The sequence below is a fragment of the Pleurodeles waltl genome, chromosome 9 (genome assembly GCF_031143425.1).
Source record: "Pleurodeles waltl isolate 20211129_DDA chromosome 9, aPleWal1.hap1.20221129, whole genome shotgun sequence".
Lineage (NCBI taxonomy): Eukaryota > Metazoa > Chordata > Amphibia > Caudata > Salamandridae > Pleurodeles > Pleurodeles waltl.
The window spans coordinates 293,274,114-293,289,858 of NC_090448.1; the positions used below are offsets into that span (position 1 = coordinate 293,274,114).

The 15,745-nt window shown below is 43.7% G+C and overlaps 1 protein-coding gene across 2 annotated transcripts in view; it reads right to left on the minus strand.

Annotated features, from left to right (window-relative positions):
* Window positions 1-15,745, minus strand: part of CACNA2D2 (calcium voltage-gated channel auxiliary subunit alpha2delta 2) — a 1,401,889-nt gene that overhangs the window by 195,274 nt on the left and 1,190,870 nt on the right. For both annotated transcript variants that reach the window (XM_069206762.1, XM_069206763.1), the window contains exons 16-17: window positions 4,035-4,106; window positions 2,508-2,582 (exon numbers count right to left, since the gene is read on the minus strand). In XM_069206762.1, coding sequence (XP_069062863.1) covers window positions 2,508-2,582; window positions 4,035-4,106 — 147 coding nt within the window. The remainder of the gene's footprint in view (window positions 1-2,507; window positions 2,583-4,034; window positions 4,107-15,745) is intronic.

Sequence of the window (15,745 nt, forward strand, 5' to 3'; positions counted from 1 at the left end):
GAAAACAGAAGGTAAATGTATTCAGTGGATGGAATTCTGAAAAACTTTGGGGATTTATGGAGGTTGCTAGAATGGCATAACCCACATGTTTAATGAGCATGAAATAAAGTAACATGTACCATAATCTTATCTCCACGTCATTTCGTTCATGTTGGCCTTGATGGAATGACCTATTCCTTATTGCAGTAGTATTTCCAGATTTTTGTCAATATCTGTCTTCTACAGAAGACATTTTTGTGATCTGATGGTTGCATTAGGCAACAAATCAGACATTATTGTACAAGTGTCTCTCTCCCTCCCAGCCAAAGGTATGGGCAGCAGCTACTCACGCATCAGCCAGTTTTATGGAAGGTGGTAGCCACAAAAAGTCAGCATGGAGTTTAAGCCACAATGTAGCATGAAAATATGACAATAGCAAGTGAACACTAACTATAATAGGAGCAATTGGTGGCATTACGGCATACACATTGGAAGCATTAAAAAAGCATTACAACTATAAACCTTGTTTCGGTGCCACTCTAAAAATCCATGAAGTACTGCCTGCTAGACACCTCCTACACTGCTCAGATGTCATCACATACAAGCCTACCAGGAACCCTACACTCTAGGGTACACAGGGAATTCCACACCCTCAGCACCTTCTACACAAGGAATGCCACATCTACAGCCCCTTCCCCTCCTGAATTACCACATCACTCATGGTCTCCCTCTCGGAACACCAGACCAGCATACATCTCCTGTCACCTTAAACAAAAAACCCACATCCAACTGACCTTCCATTACCAGGTATGGCTAGAATCCTAACCCTTCATTCATTGCCCAATGCCATCTTTGATAGAAGGAAATGATGTGATCAAGCCACGTTTGCCATCATAGGTGCTTGCCTGGCAGAAACACAAGGTGGGCCCTACCTCCTAGCAGTTGGACTCCTGATTGGAGTGGGGGTAGAGATACATCACTCAGGTCCATATTAACAGTTGCTGTATCTCCCACAGAGCATTACCTCTGGTGAAGAGGGAAGCCGCCCTGGACCGTTACAAGAAGCCAATTATCTCCAGAACAAATAATTCCAGGTCTGGAGACACAGGACCTTGTTTCACTGGGTGCCAATGCTGGGGAAACCGTCGCAGGTACAAGAGCTACTGACAGGAGCACAGCCTAGCCTCCACCTGAACCCTGAATCACCAAAACATACAATTCTTCCAACCGCCTGTACTTATCCTACTCTATCCAGTCCTTTTCCCCGACGACCTCCTACCCGCCCTGCAATGGTAAGCAATCGGAGAATCTCATTATATTTAGCCAGATAAAGAGGAGTCCAGACAGCAACAATCACAAACATCCAGGACAGGAATAACAATCTTGTGATACACAGCACCTTGCAGAGATTTAAGACTGGTCACTGGATTAAAGTTCTAGGTGTATGGGAGTGTTGCCGCTGAGTTTGCCGACTTGCCCATGGAAAAGTATGGTATACACACACTATTGGTACACACCTGTTTTTTGAATCTCTTCATGTGAAAAGCCTCCACATCTCACAGAAATACTTGTGTCTAGGGTGAGTAAAATGTGCAATTTTACAAATCTATTTTTCAGTTAAAGGACTTGCTGCCCTACACACTCTGTTTTACAATTGTGAGCAGTGATGCATTATCTCTCACTTTCTGTAAGACATACCCTTGTATCAGCCACATGTAAATTTAAAATTCCAGAAAGGTGTGGGAAATGCAGTATAAATGCTGGTGAACACACACATTTAGACTGTGGACCAGGGGTGTGCAAATTTAATAGACTTTCACCCCTTCATGTGTGTGTCTACATATTTATAGGTTAACTACAGGAGGTAGGCAAACTTAGCTGTCCTTCTTTGGAGATAAAATAAATAGTTTTGTCTACTGCAACACACCACAAGCTTAATGGGTGGATTGATATCAACTTTTTCCCCCCACTTCATACTCTAAACTCTGGCACTCTCCCAACCATAAGTTCATACTGGCCCAGCTTTGCCTTCACCGCCTCTCTGAATAGCCACACTGTGCATCATCCCTCCCACATCCACAATCCCCCAATGGACACAGCACACTGCATTGTCCCCGGTACTGCCTGGTGATCGCGGTAGGGTGCAGTCTCCTCATTCATTGTTATTGTTGGCTCCAGCATGTCCCACACAGGACCATCCAGGAGCAGGAAGTAGTTTGGGCAAAACCAAGCCCTGCCATTTTAATGAAAAAAGGCGTGTCTTCATATCTAAGTGGCAGTTTAGCTGCAGAATATCTGTATAATCTTTGGTACTTCTACAAAAGAAAATGGCACTTCAGTGTGCAGTATTTGGAACACCTAAGTTTTTAATGGTGAAGTTATAACTTTTGGAAGCTGTGTGAACTGGACTCTCTGTCTATGCTATCAGTTGCAGACAGTAGCACATGCACAGATTATTGTCCTTCCCTTGCATGGCTGGTGAGGCACTATATGAATTATAAGAGGTGAGGTCTGAGCTGCGTACGTACATTATACCGAGGCGTCAGCTTCTTAATGTCATTCAGGGCCACATCAATTCCCATCACTCCAAGGATCAGCTGATTCTGAAACAGTGAATGTAAATAGTGAGCAATTTGATTTCTGTATCGTCAATGGAGCATGCGGCATATGTATTTGCATTTTGTGTTAATACTTGTGATAAGTCTTTCACTATCCTGATAATGTTCAGAGGGTACAGATTTACCTGAAAATGCTGGGGGAAAAAACATCCATCTTTATTTTTCTGCATTTGTAAAGTGCCCTAGGGTTGGTATGTTACAAAATAATGTGCAACTGCACAAAATGGTGTGAAGACTGGTATGAAGAGAGATGCTCCATTTTCTGCATATAAAGTGCCCTATCTAGAGTGCTTTCAAAATATTGTCTTTCTACTAGTGCTGTGCAGTTTGATGAGAGCTTTGGCTTCTCTATAACAATGGGTATTATAGGTGCTCTGTGTTTAATTAATGTGTTAAGATATATGGTCCAATGTGTTATTTAATTAATGGTAGGTTAGGATGTTTGGATGTTTCCATGGTCATTAGATATTAGTCCTTACTGGTGTTATCCTTTACTTATGGTCCTTATTTCTAATTATAAATACAATATGGTATTCATGAAAGTACAGAGTGCCACCAGCATCTGAAATTCTGTTAAGACTAAAATATTAGCTAGTAAGGGAAATTGGCACACTACATACACTACAAATGCCCATATTGCATGGTTTTGAACAAAAATGAGTAAATTGGATCTTCAGAACAGTTCTCTCTGTTTGGTCTCTGGAGAGAAAATATGCTTTGTATCACTTACTCAAACATTGATTTGCATTAAGCAATGAAGAAAAATTGGTTTATTTCTCTTTCACCTTCTTCATTTACTTAATTCAGTAATTCAGAATTTTATTGAAAGCATGTCTGGCAAATTATTTGCCATTTTTAATAACTTACAAACTTTAGATATGCTTTTCAAAACCACACCACTGGACCTTAAAGTTTTGCCTGTATCATGTTTGGTCCAATAGTTGTTGTTATAATTTGGTGGATTAGAAGAAACTACCTTTAATTAATAAATATTAATTGGGGTAACTTCCCAACCATTTTAAGGGAAAGAGATCCACCTTCTCAAAATTAGTATATTTCGGCTTTTGACGAACTCGACCCTGAAGATCAAGCAAGCAATTACGTTTGTGTAGTAATAGGTATGTACCTCACCTTGTCCTTTTCAATCTTCATTTCTGATGTGTGCATGCTACAATGACAATCAGGAATATGTGCAACAAATAATGTAATACACACCCGATATCCTCTAGAGGTCACATAAAAGATAACTTATATGGGGCTAGCCACCATGTTTCAATAATGTCATTGATGAGCTCAAGACACCAGCATTAGCATCCTGCCTGGCTTGACCAGTAAATCTTTAAAGTCGGATCCTACTAAAGACTAAATATGTGAGAGATTGAAGCTTGTAGGTGAGTGATTCCAGGAATGGTCAACGGTGAATGTGGAGTTTCCTACCTTTCCAGTACTACCAGGATCTTCAGTCAAGTTGAACACCGGGAGAGTGCCAGTCACCACCAAACCAAGACCCTGAAAGAAAAGGAGGTATGGATTACAGATGAGATGAAAGTTATAAAAAGGCAAAAAGGAATCACAGATAGTTATATCTTCCTTGAAACACATTAACATTGTTTATGATGCCATTCTTTACATTAATTGATACACTCTAAATCAGCACTATCCACCAGATGTCCAGGAGGGCTGCAGCCATGCCAGGTTTTCAGGATATTCACAGAAGATACACTTATATACAAAAAACCTACATGGAACTCATTCACATTGTCAGTGGTTATCCTGAAAATCAAACATGGGTCCAGCTCTCTTGGACTGACTTTGGACATCCCCAATCTAAATATTTTCATAAATTGTTTCGATTATGAATACAGTTATTATCTGTCATGACCTTTACACAAACAAGGAATGTATACTTTTATTAGATACTGAATTATCACAATAGTTGTAAATAGTGTTGTTTAGCATTTTATTGCTCTCCCATGTACTCCATGTTTCCTACCATTGGCACTAGCTAGATAAACCCCATTTTCACACATTTGGTAGACACCTTTTCTTTGAAGTAATCCATATCTGTCTGTTATTAAATAGTTTTGGAACACACTGTGCTCGACAAAGGCAAGGAAAGACATCACCACACTCTCTATTAAACAACCCTTGAGCTTTGTGACCAGAATTTAACTTATATACACAGTGGAACAGGATTACCATATGTCATTCTGCTCCACCTGATCACAACTGGTCTGGCTTTCCTGACCCCAGTGAGGAAACACCAGACCCAATTTTTACCAGATAGTAATTCCAGCTGGTAAAATCACATGGCGCTTTGGATTCAACAGCAGCCAAGCCACACCCCTTGCTCCCTTATACAATTTTTATTTAGGAAGAAGAGAGAATTCAATGCCCCCCCCGATTAAACTATGTATCCCTTTGCTTTTTCTACCTCCCTCCGCCCCTACTCATCAGAGAAGCCTTTTCTATAATTTAATGTCTGCTAAAAGTAGGTGGCTATTAGGAGCCTTAAAACCCTCAGGGCAGTGAATACCATATAGAATTTCACAACGTCATTCCATGTCAGCAAAGTTATTCCCCATTCCAAGGGGATCTGTCTCGTAATAGGAGGAATTGAATGCAGACATTCTGGCCGGTAATGGCAATTTCGGCTACTGGGAATCTACACATGGAATTCCGCCTGACTCATAATCAGGGCCGGAGTGGAGACCGGTTAAATGTCCCAAGTAGAAAGGTTATGAGTTTCATAACTCTTGGAACTTACAGTTTCCTTCTGTTCTTGTTATTATCATTCATGCTTTTTCAGAAACTTTAGATCCCATCCAATGTTTGTAGGAGAATTAGGTTGACTACATTGTGAAACATAGTATTCTGAGGTCTATACATTCTGGTGGATCCACATTTACTAGGTACCACTATAGCTGAGTGATCAGTTGTAGTAAGGCTCCAGGTTAGAATGAAGTGGGTAAACGTCTGGGGCAAAAATCAACTTATGAAGAAGGTAAGTATAAATAGGTAAGTATAGGTTTACTGCACTTAATTCTGCCTACATGTGCCATATATATATATATAACACTGCTGCCTGTCTCCTTTTTGACATACCTAGGCATGAATCTGCTAAACTGGCCATTTCTTCTCTACATTGGCTCCCAGTGGAACAACGTATAAAGTTTAAAACGTTGTGTTGTATCCACATGGCACTATACAATAAAGGCCCCCCTCTTCTAAGGTCCCTTGCTTCTTTCCATAAGCCCAGTAGACAGCTCAGGTCTTCATCAACCGCATTAGCCTCAATCCCCAGAGTAAAAAAATCTAAATGGGGTGGAAGGTCTACGGCTTATCTCGGACCCATACTGTGGAATTCTCTTCTGCTTGGTCTTCGACTAACTAGCCAAGAACTTACCTTCTAACATTCACTCAAAACTTCGCTGTTTTAAAGCTTTTCCCTCAGTCTGTACCTCTATGGTTTGTGACTAGCGCTGTGAAGCCTACGGGTAGTAGGCTATCCAGTATATACACACATATATACACAGACACATATATATATATATATATATATACATGTGTTGATTTCATTCTGCCTCCACTCTATGTATTATGGAACATTTGTGGCTTTGTAAAAATGTTTGTTGTTACATGGCTGCTATACTGGGTGCTGGCACTTTATGAACCACTTTTAAAGCTTAGGTTTGCGAGGAAAAAGTTGAACTATTTTGCCTTAGAGCAATTGAATGCAACTGTAAATCTGTGTAAATCTGTTTGTATGCTAAAAAAGCCTGAAAACTTCGATGGTAGGGTTTTTACATACTTTCAAAGGGAAGCATTCAAAGAAATTCTAGGTACTACTAGGTTCTAGGTGCCTGTGTATGGAAATGCACTGTCCTGTCCAATTATAAATGTAATAGTATTTTCTTCATTACCTTCAGTGTGCATTTCTCATGTATTCTTGTATGATATATAACTTGGGTGGATTTTCACTAAACAAAACGAAGGTTAAAGAGTTGAAATCATTAGGTGAAAATGTCACTCAAAACATACCTTTTTAAACCAACAAAACCATTGAAATTCCCCAATTATAGTTATCTCAAGTATCTTGTGCCGTAAATTAACTATAATCCGTGCCACCGCCATTCACTATCACCTGGTCAGTGCATTGCTTGGCCTCCCGTGGCTCCACCATCTAAATAGAGCCCTTTCCCTGGCTCCTCTGAACTCCTGACCCCTGTCAGGAGTTTGAGGCCCTCCTCCACCGGCAGGCTTCTGCCTGCGCCTCATCCCTGGTGTCTAGTGGGAGAGCTCTGCTTTTCTACTAGGCTACCTTCTGCCTCTCTCCTTCTTTTGCTTTGCTTTGATCTGCTCTCTACTCCACTACTGTCCCTTAGTGCTCCTTTTCCTTGTTTCTCTCTCACTCTGCTCTTTCTCTCACTTTCTCTCTCCCCCGCTGCTGCTGCACCCTGCGGCCCCGCCCCCTTTATTGGGTCTGCCCCCTTTTTCGTGACGTTTTTCGTCCCCCTCCTGTCCCCCAGCTGTCCTCTCCTAACCCCACCTCCCTACTTAATGGCAGCCGCTGCATGGCAGCGCAGCGGGTGCAGAAGGCTCCCCAAAGGCAAGCCCGTCTGCGCTTGTCCATGCCGTGACCGCACCCAGCGCCAGAACCCCTGGCTCCCATTCCCCCCACCGCCACCATGCACGTCTTCGCTACGACGTAGCCACCCTCCACGCTCTCAACACCTGCCGCTCTTCCGCCTGCCTTCAAGCCTCCCCACAGACCACCCGCGGACCCTTCTCCTGCCGGAACTGCACCTTCACCAGCCTCCACACCAACGACAACCCCACCAAGGCAGGACGCAACCATCTCAGATGTATCCTTCTCAACACCCGCTCCGACCACAAGCACGTAGTAGAGCTATGGAATCTACTCGACTCAGCCTCCCCCAGACGTCGCCTTCCTGACCGAGACATGGATGAACCCCTCCTCAGCGCCTGACATCGCCATAGCCATCCCGGACGGCTACAAGATCACCCGCAGGGACCATTCCAACAAACCAGGAGGAGGCATCGCCATTATCAACAAGAACACCCTCAGGATCCCGACCATCACCGAAGACACCCTCAGCACCGCCTAACTCCTGCACTTCCAAATCCACACTGACCCAAACACCACCCTTTGAGGGACCCTCATCTACAGGCCTCCCGGCCCACGACAGCAGTTCAGCGACTTCATTACTGACATCATCAGCACGCATGCACTCTCATCCACTGACTACATACTCCTCAGAGACTTAAACTTCCACCTCGAGAATACCAACAACAACCAACAACAACACTGCCACCCTGCTCAACAACCTCTCCAACCTCGGCCTCAAACAGCTTGTCACAACACAAACCCACTCCACAGGACACACACTCAACTCTATTTTCTCTGCCAGCAATTATGACTCTTTCAGCCACACCACCGAACTTCACTGGACAGACCACCGCTGCATTCACTTCTCCTTCAAGAAACCCACAACACACCACCACCCACAACGGATCCCCCACTGCAGTTGGAACAAGGTCACCGAAGACCAACTTATCATGACCCTCTCCCAGAACCCAACCATCGACACCACCGACACTGATGCAGCTGCCCGTAACTTCAGGCAATGGGTCAACACCTGTGCCAATACTCTCGCTCCAATCAAGAATCCCTCCAATAGACGCACCGACAGAAAGGCCTTTTGGTTTACCGCCGACCTCCACGAATCTAAGAAAGTGGCGCCAAAATCAGACTCTGGACTACCACACAGATTTCAAAAACACCAACTCATCCGAGCTACAAAAAGGACCGCCTTCAAAGACCGAATCCACAACAATGCACACAGCCGCAAGGAGCTCTTCAATGTTGTGAAGGAACTCTCCAACCCCAGCTCCAACATCAACAACATCCAGCCATCTCAAGACCTCTGCGACACCCTAGCCTCCTACTTCCACCGCAAGATTGTAGACATCCACAACAGCTTCAGCACCCAGACCCCACCAGCAACCACCAACACCACAGATTCACCTTCGACCAATCTCCTACTCTCCTGGACCCCCGTCAACGACAATGACACCATCGAAATCATGAACACCTTCCACTCCGGCTCTCTATCTGACCCCTGCCCTCACCACATCCTCAACAAAGCAAGCTCCATCATCGCACCCCAACTACGGAAGATCATCAACAGCTCCTTCGGGTCTGTCACCTTCCCCGAGAGCTGGAAACACCCCGAGATCAACGCCCTCCTCAAAAAACCCAAGGCGGACCCAAAGGACCTCAAGAACTTCTGGCCTATCTCCCTGCTCGCCTTCTCAGCAAAAGTCATCGGTTAGGCTGTCAACAGACAACTAACCCGCTTCCTAGAGGAGAACCGCACCCTGGACCCTTCCCAATTCGGACTCCGCAGCAACCACAGCACCGAAACCGCCCTATTTGCCGCCGCCATCATCAGAACCATACTGGACAGGGGCAAAACTGCGGCCCTCATCCTCCTTGACCTCTCGGCCGTGTTCGACACCGTCTGCCACCACACCCTACGCTCACACCTCAGCAATGCTGGAATCCACGGAAGAGCCCTGGACTGGGTCACCTCCTTTCTCCCCGGCAGAACCCAGAGAGTCTGCCTCCCCCCATTCCGCTCGGAGGCTACCGAAATCATCTGCAGTGTACCCCAGGGTTTGTCCCTTAGCCTGACACTCTTCAACATCTACATAGACCCGCTCGCAAACATCACCCGATCTCACAACCTCAACATCATCTCATATGCCGACGACACCCAGCTGATCCTCTCCCTCACCAAGTACTCCGCCAAGACCTACCTCCTCGAAGGAATGAAGGCCATCGCTGAATGGATGAAGAGCAGCTGCCTCAAACTCAATTCGGACAAGACGGACGTCCTTATCTTCGGCTCCACCTCTTCCCCATGGGATGACTCCTGGTAGCCTGCCGCTCTCGGAACAGCTACGGCTCCCACCGACCACGCACACAACCTAGGATTCATTTGGACCCCTCTCTATCCATGACCCAGAAAGTCAACGCCATCTCCTCCTCCTGCTTCAACTCCCTCCGCATGCTCCGAAAGATCTACAAATGGATACCCACCATAACCAGAAGAACAGTCAACCAAGCCCTCGCAAGCAGCAAACTGGACTACGGCAATGCCCTCTACGTAGGAACCATGGCCAAACTCCAGAAGAGGCTGCAACGCATCCAGAACGCCTCTGCACGGCTCATCCTGGACATCCCCCGCCACTGCCACATACCAGACCACCTGAAATACCTGCACTGGCTCCCAGTCAACAAGAGAATCACCTTCAAACTCCTCACACACGCTCACAACGCACTGCACAACACCGGACCAGAATACCTCAACAAATGACTCTCCTTCTACACCCCGACCCTGCATCTCCGCACCGCTGACCTCACACTCGCAACCGTCCCACGCGTCTGCAGAACTACAACCGGCGGTAGATCATTTTCACACCTCGCCGCCAAACCATGGAACACTCTTCCCACCCACCTGCGCCAGACCAAAGACCTCCTTACCTTCAGGAAACCTCAAGACCTGGCTGGTCAAGCAGTAGCAGCACCTCCCCCCTCCTTCTTCCCCTCCATACCTCAGCGCCTTGAGACCCTCACGGGTGAGTACTGCGCTTTACAAATCGCCCTGGTTGATTGATTGATTGCTGTCATCAATGATTTAATTTCAGATTTGCAGGGTTTTCATCAATTATGTCATTTCAGATGTTGCTTTGATGTTGTCATTGGTGTCACAGAACACATATTGAGTGATGTAATGTGTGTGCAATTAGCAGTCCATAGAGAAAGTGCGATTTATAGTTACTTTAGGGCACAAGTTATATGTGGGCAGTGTGAGGATGTCCAAAGGGCTTGGCCAATAGTCAGGGCATGCATCCAACCCTCTGGTAGGGAGCTAACTCCCCTTTGAGTTTGGCCACAGGCAGTCAAAGGCTTGAAGCGCACAGCTGAAGGCTGGATGGCCAACAGCCTGTTTGCAGTAACCCATTGCAGACACTCATGCCCAGCCTCCTTTTTAAAATATATTTTTTTAATCCTACAAGTGTCCTGTGTGAGTGATCAAGTTCCTGGCTCCTGTGGGAGTCTCGCTTGAGTCCAGGGGCCATGTGAATCCCACAGGATCATCAAAGCTAACAAAATATATATACATTTTCTTTAAATTTGAGCCAGGGAAGGGGTTCCGTCTGGGACCCCCTCCATGGTCCAAGGTTTCAGGGTAACCCTACTCAGCCCCTTATACTTCATTTTTTCCAATTTCCAATTTTCGGGAGACAGGGACAGCAAGTCCCTGTGTCCTGCCATCGCAGCCGCAACATTTGTACTCATTTTGAGGGTCAGCAAATCACAGTATGAGCATCTGCTAGAATGAGAAGGCCAACATGGAAAAAAGCCCCTCGGCCAATCAGTTTGCTTTATTTTTTTATTTCGCATGACTGCAGGACTCTCTCAAGCTCTTCTGAACTCAACTGTCAGCATATACAGTTTTTTAAACCTTAAAATGTATGGGGAAAATGCATTTTGGGATGCTTCCTTTTTATCGACCTATGATTGACAGATCAACCCGAAATTACCAGGAAGGAGTTAAAGTAAAAGGAATGCCTTTTTGGAACGTTTCGTGAAGGTTCATGAAATGATACGGATAGGTAGGTAGATAGGTATTCATGTTACATAGATGTGTATTGTAAAATATGTACTTACCCGTGTGCATTTATCTTCACAATAATTTGGTTTAGGATATTTAGGCCTCGCATGTTTTTTTGCCCAGATAACTTGTCAATCAATCCCCTCAGCATCATAGAGAAATCCAGAGAATCATAATAGAGACAGGAGCAAGTTTGAAAAACCTAAATGAAATCACTTCTAACTTGTGTTGCTGCAGCTAAAGACAAAGGCTACTTCTAAAGCAAGTATTTACCTACCCGATCTCTTGCTGAATTTTAGATACACAGAGAGAAAAAGCCTTTTTACAGGAAGATCCTGGGACTAAATAATATTTTCTATTTGAGACTGGAAATCTGATGATGATGCCCTAAAGATAAAAGGCCAGTGTTTAGCGTCACCTAAATTTCAAAGTGATAGGTCTAGGACATAAAATAGGCCATGTCAAGTAACAAAATTCGGATATATGTCAAGATAAAGGCCAAGAATAGGGGCAGCACACTGCTGACCTGCAACTAGACATAAGTATCTACAGTATTAAAAAAAAAAACTCGCCTTTTTGTTCTCAGTTTTTTTTTTAAATTCCTTTAAGAAACACAGTTCAGTGAAAAACCACGACAATAGTGAATTTTTCGAAAAACCAGTAGGGAGGGATACATCCTGGAGTATATGCAGCAAGTGTCACTTAACTATCACATGCCCCATAGGAAAAAAATATTATTATTTAACAGTTAATAGTTACGTCTGGGTGCCCCCTCGCTGTTGCGTGTTGAGCATGTGTATTGTTTTGGAATGTCGCGTGTGTAGAGAGTATCTGATATCTGATTGGGACATGTATGTTTCTTTGAGTAATTAAGTGAGCATTCGTTTTCAGTGTGATATCTGGCCTGTGAAAACGGGGAGTACATTTACTAGGAGAGTGATCATTTGGTGTTGAGAAGTGATAGCGCTTTGAAGCCGAGTGCTTTTGGTCTGTGTAATGTCTGTGTCGGAATACAATTCACGTCAGTTCACGGCTTCTGCTCGGCCCCCTCCACTTCCCTGCAGAGCTCCGACTTTCCTGAGATTTTTACCCTAACATTTCAGCACTGTTTGGACTCACAGATTTAGTTGGCGGCACCAACTCCAATAACGTTGATCAGTGGGTTGATGCGCTTGCTGAAATAACCTGTTTGTAACGCGGAAATCAATTGGTGCAATTGCTTCAAGATTACTCTGTGGCCTTTTCACCAGGAAAAAAGGATGTGTGTGGCTGTGAATGACATTGCAGGTGAGAATGAACAGCTGCAGTACACCAGTATTTGAACATTTAGGCTACGAGTAAACAGGGCGGTGGCTTGGCAGTGCTGTGTCAGTGCACTGTTGGCACATAGTGAAAGAAAAACATGACAATTTATCTAGTTTTGTATGTGTGTCTTTTTGGCAAAGTGATTTAAAGGATTGTTGTGCCTGCTGATAAATCGTGGGTGTATGTATACTACAGCTGTTAGTTTCTAATCAGTTCAGGGAACACACAGACTACATTTTTAGGTTAGTGTCTGAAATTTGTCCTTTCTGCAGGGTCACTCTGATTTTTTTTCCATTTGTGCTGAAACCCAGTTCTTCTGGCTTTAGAACTCTGTGCACTTTTCCACGCTAACCAGGGGCAAAGTGCTTGTGCTCCTTCTTTCAACATAAGAAAATTGTTATTCACCTGACTGATTATTATGATTTGCCTATACGTCCCTAGTATATGGTACGAAGGGTACCCAGGGTCTGTCAATTAAATGCTACCAGTGCACTGACGCACTCGTTAGACCATCAATTGCAGTGGCATTGTAAAGAAGGTCTCAAGGCCAACCATTGTAGCCTGGATGTGCAGTTTTAAACTGCAAATTCAATCTGTCCAAATCACATTTTTTGAGAGGCTTAAGTCTTCTTTTTCTTGTTTCTTTTTAAAGTGGGCCTTATTGCTCATAAGATATGGTGTATGGTATTTTAAAGTTGGAAAATTTAAAAGTAATGTTAAACATGCCTTTACGGTGACTAGCACCTTCGAGCTATTTATACTCTAGCAAGGATGGAAAACACTTGGTGCAAAATTAACTATTAAGACTGTATCTCAGGAATAGAACTGCCTAGACAAATAATTAAAAAAATATTTTTAATAGGTATTAAAAATTCAATTCAATGAAGAAGTTGTTTTTTCTTACTAAATATTATGCAAAAGTAACTTTTAGAAACTTACCTTTATCCTGCGTAAGTCCCGGGGAGCTAAATCTGCATTTTGCTCTCCCACGTCTAAGAACCATTAATTGTTATTTGAATAGGCATGGAGGAGGGGTGAACTTGCTCACAGGAGTAAACAACAGAATGACATGAATGGGTAGATATGACCCATCTGATCCTGACAGAATATGCAGAGTAGGGCTGTTAGGATCCTTCTTGAAATTAAAGTGGCAAGTCCTTCTTAATGCCACATCATGCCTGAAAGGTCTGCTGGAGACTTTTACATGACAGAGGCCACACTTCAAAGAGGCCTTCCTTGTCACAGACAAATGATAGTTGACACTTGAACAAGGCACTTCTTTTGTCCTCCCCCAAGCAGTCTGGCCTCTTTTTCATATTACAGTGTTACATCCTGTTTGACAGGTATGCTGGGGTTACAAATAATATTTGTGGCACACTTCAAAGGGCGAATGCAGAATGCCAAAACAATTCTTGTTTATCCCATGTCTGGGTGCTGAAAATCCAGCTTCGTTTTACCAGAATTCTGTTTTTGAGTTCTGAGTTTGCACAGGCTGGTTACTCGAAATGGATTTTGGTGTTTGATGTGGACGGACACCAGGATTACCATAGTGCACTTACACATATTCCCAGCCCTGATAGATCATGTTTAGTGTGGCTGAAGACTTCCACCATCTCGAAAATGCTCAAATTGTGTAGGATAAGCCCATGGAACTTTTATCCCATTAGTTCACATGTTGCCAAGGATCATTCCCGCACACCAGCTTGTGCCAGGCATAAACATTCCACCTCCAAGTTCCCAATTCAGAACACTTTCAGGACGTAGAAAGCTCAGAAGAGAACTAAAGTTGCTGTATGCAACCTGAGATTCCTGAAGGACTTGCTGTGCTCTCTCTGTAGTATCCAGGACAAAACTGTGTACTTCAATGGTGATAAGGCTGACCTCCTGTTTAAACTACAGGGATATAGCAAGCTACAAGAGGTCTTTTCTTGCACCTGCCAAGATGATTAAGACAACTGTATCTGGACTGTCCTGCTAGTCTTTGCTAATTGCCTTCTCTGAGGACCTGGGGGGGGTTTAGAAGGGCACATTTGTGGTGGATTTGGGACTTGAAGTGAATACAGTCATAAGGTAAAATCTTTGACCATGATAAACATGGTTAGTGTATCAGATCCATCTTTCATCACAGTCAGCATCAATTTGTGCCTATGTCCTGTTCTACCATGACCACTGGCTATCATTGGCACTTTGAGCTTCTTGAGGTTACTTCTACATAAAACTCCAGAAAATGATCTATCTGGTTCCCAGATTTTGTCATTTTGATGAAATTTTGTTTATTAAATTGTATGCCATTTTTCAAATTTATTTTGGGATTTTTATTGTTTTGCATTGTGACTTACTGCATAAATACTTCACATGTTACCTCTAGGTTAGGCCTGTCTGCTCTGTGCCATAGCTACCAGGGGCTGATCTCAGGTTAAATTAGTGACTTTAGCGGTTCAACCTGACAAGGACTGTGATTATTATTTGTGGTGGGTACTCACCTCCTTCATCTAATAACCCAATTTCTTAAAGTTAGGCATTAAGAATTCAGACCCAATCCTTCTGGGAGGTAGGACCGATATATTGAGGAGCTCTATGCTGAAAGGCAGGCTTTGGAAATGGATGAGTGTCATGGTTCAGAAAAGGAGTATAGCTAGTGCACTCTGATAGGATGGCAACTGGTGTTCATTTGTGGTGTCCTTAGAAAGGCATTCTCTCTTCTTAAAAAATGGAGACAGAAAATTTCAGTAACAGCCTCTGAACATTTTAGAATCACTACATTCAATGAATGTGACAAGGGATTAGGAGTGAAGAGTTTATGGGAAAAGGCTGATATGTTTATGGGGTGAACAACGAAGGGTTCAGGGTAAAAAGGTAAAGTTTTACAGGTGAAGGGTCAGGCTTTCATAGGTGAAAGGTAAAGGTTTTAGTCTGAATGATGACAGGTTTAGGAGTGAAAGGGTTAAAGGCTACTAGTTAAAAGAATGAACGGAGGCTTTAGAATTGACAGTGAGGGGGGTATGCAAGTAGGTTGCTTCATAATTGGAGTTAAGCTGGTGTAATCTGATAATGTGGAATCTTGTTTTCATTTGTGGTGTATTTAGAAAGGCATTCTGTCTTCCGAGAAAACTGACACATTTTCAGTAACAGTTTCTG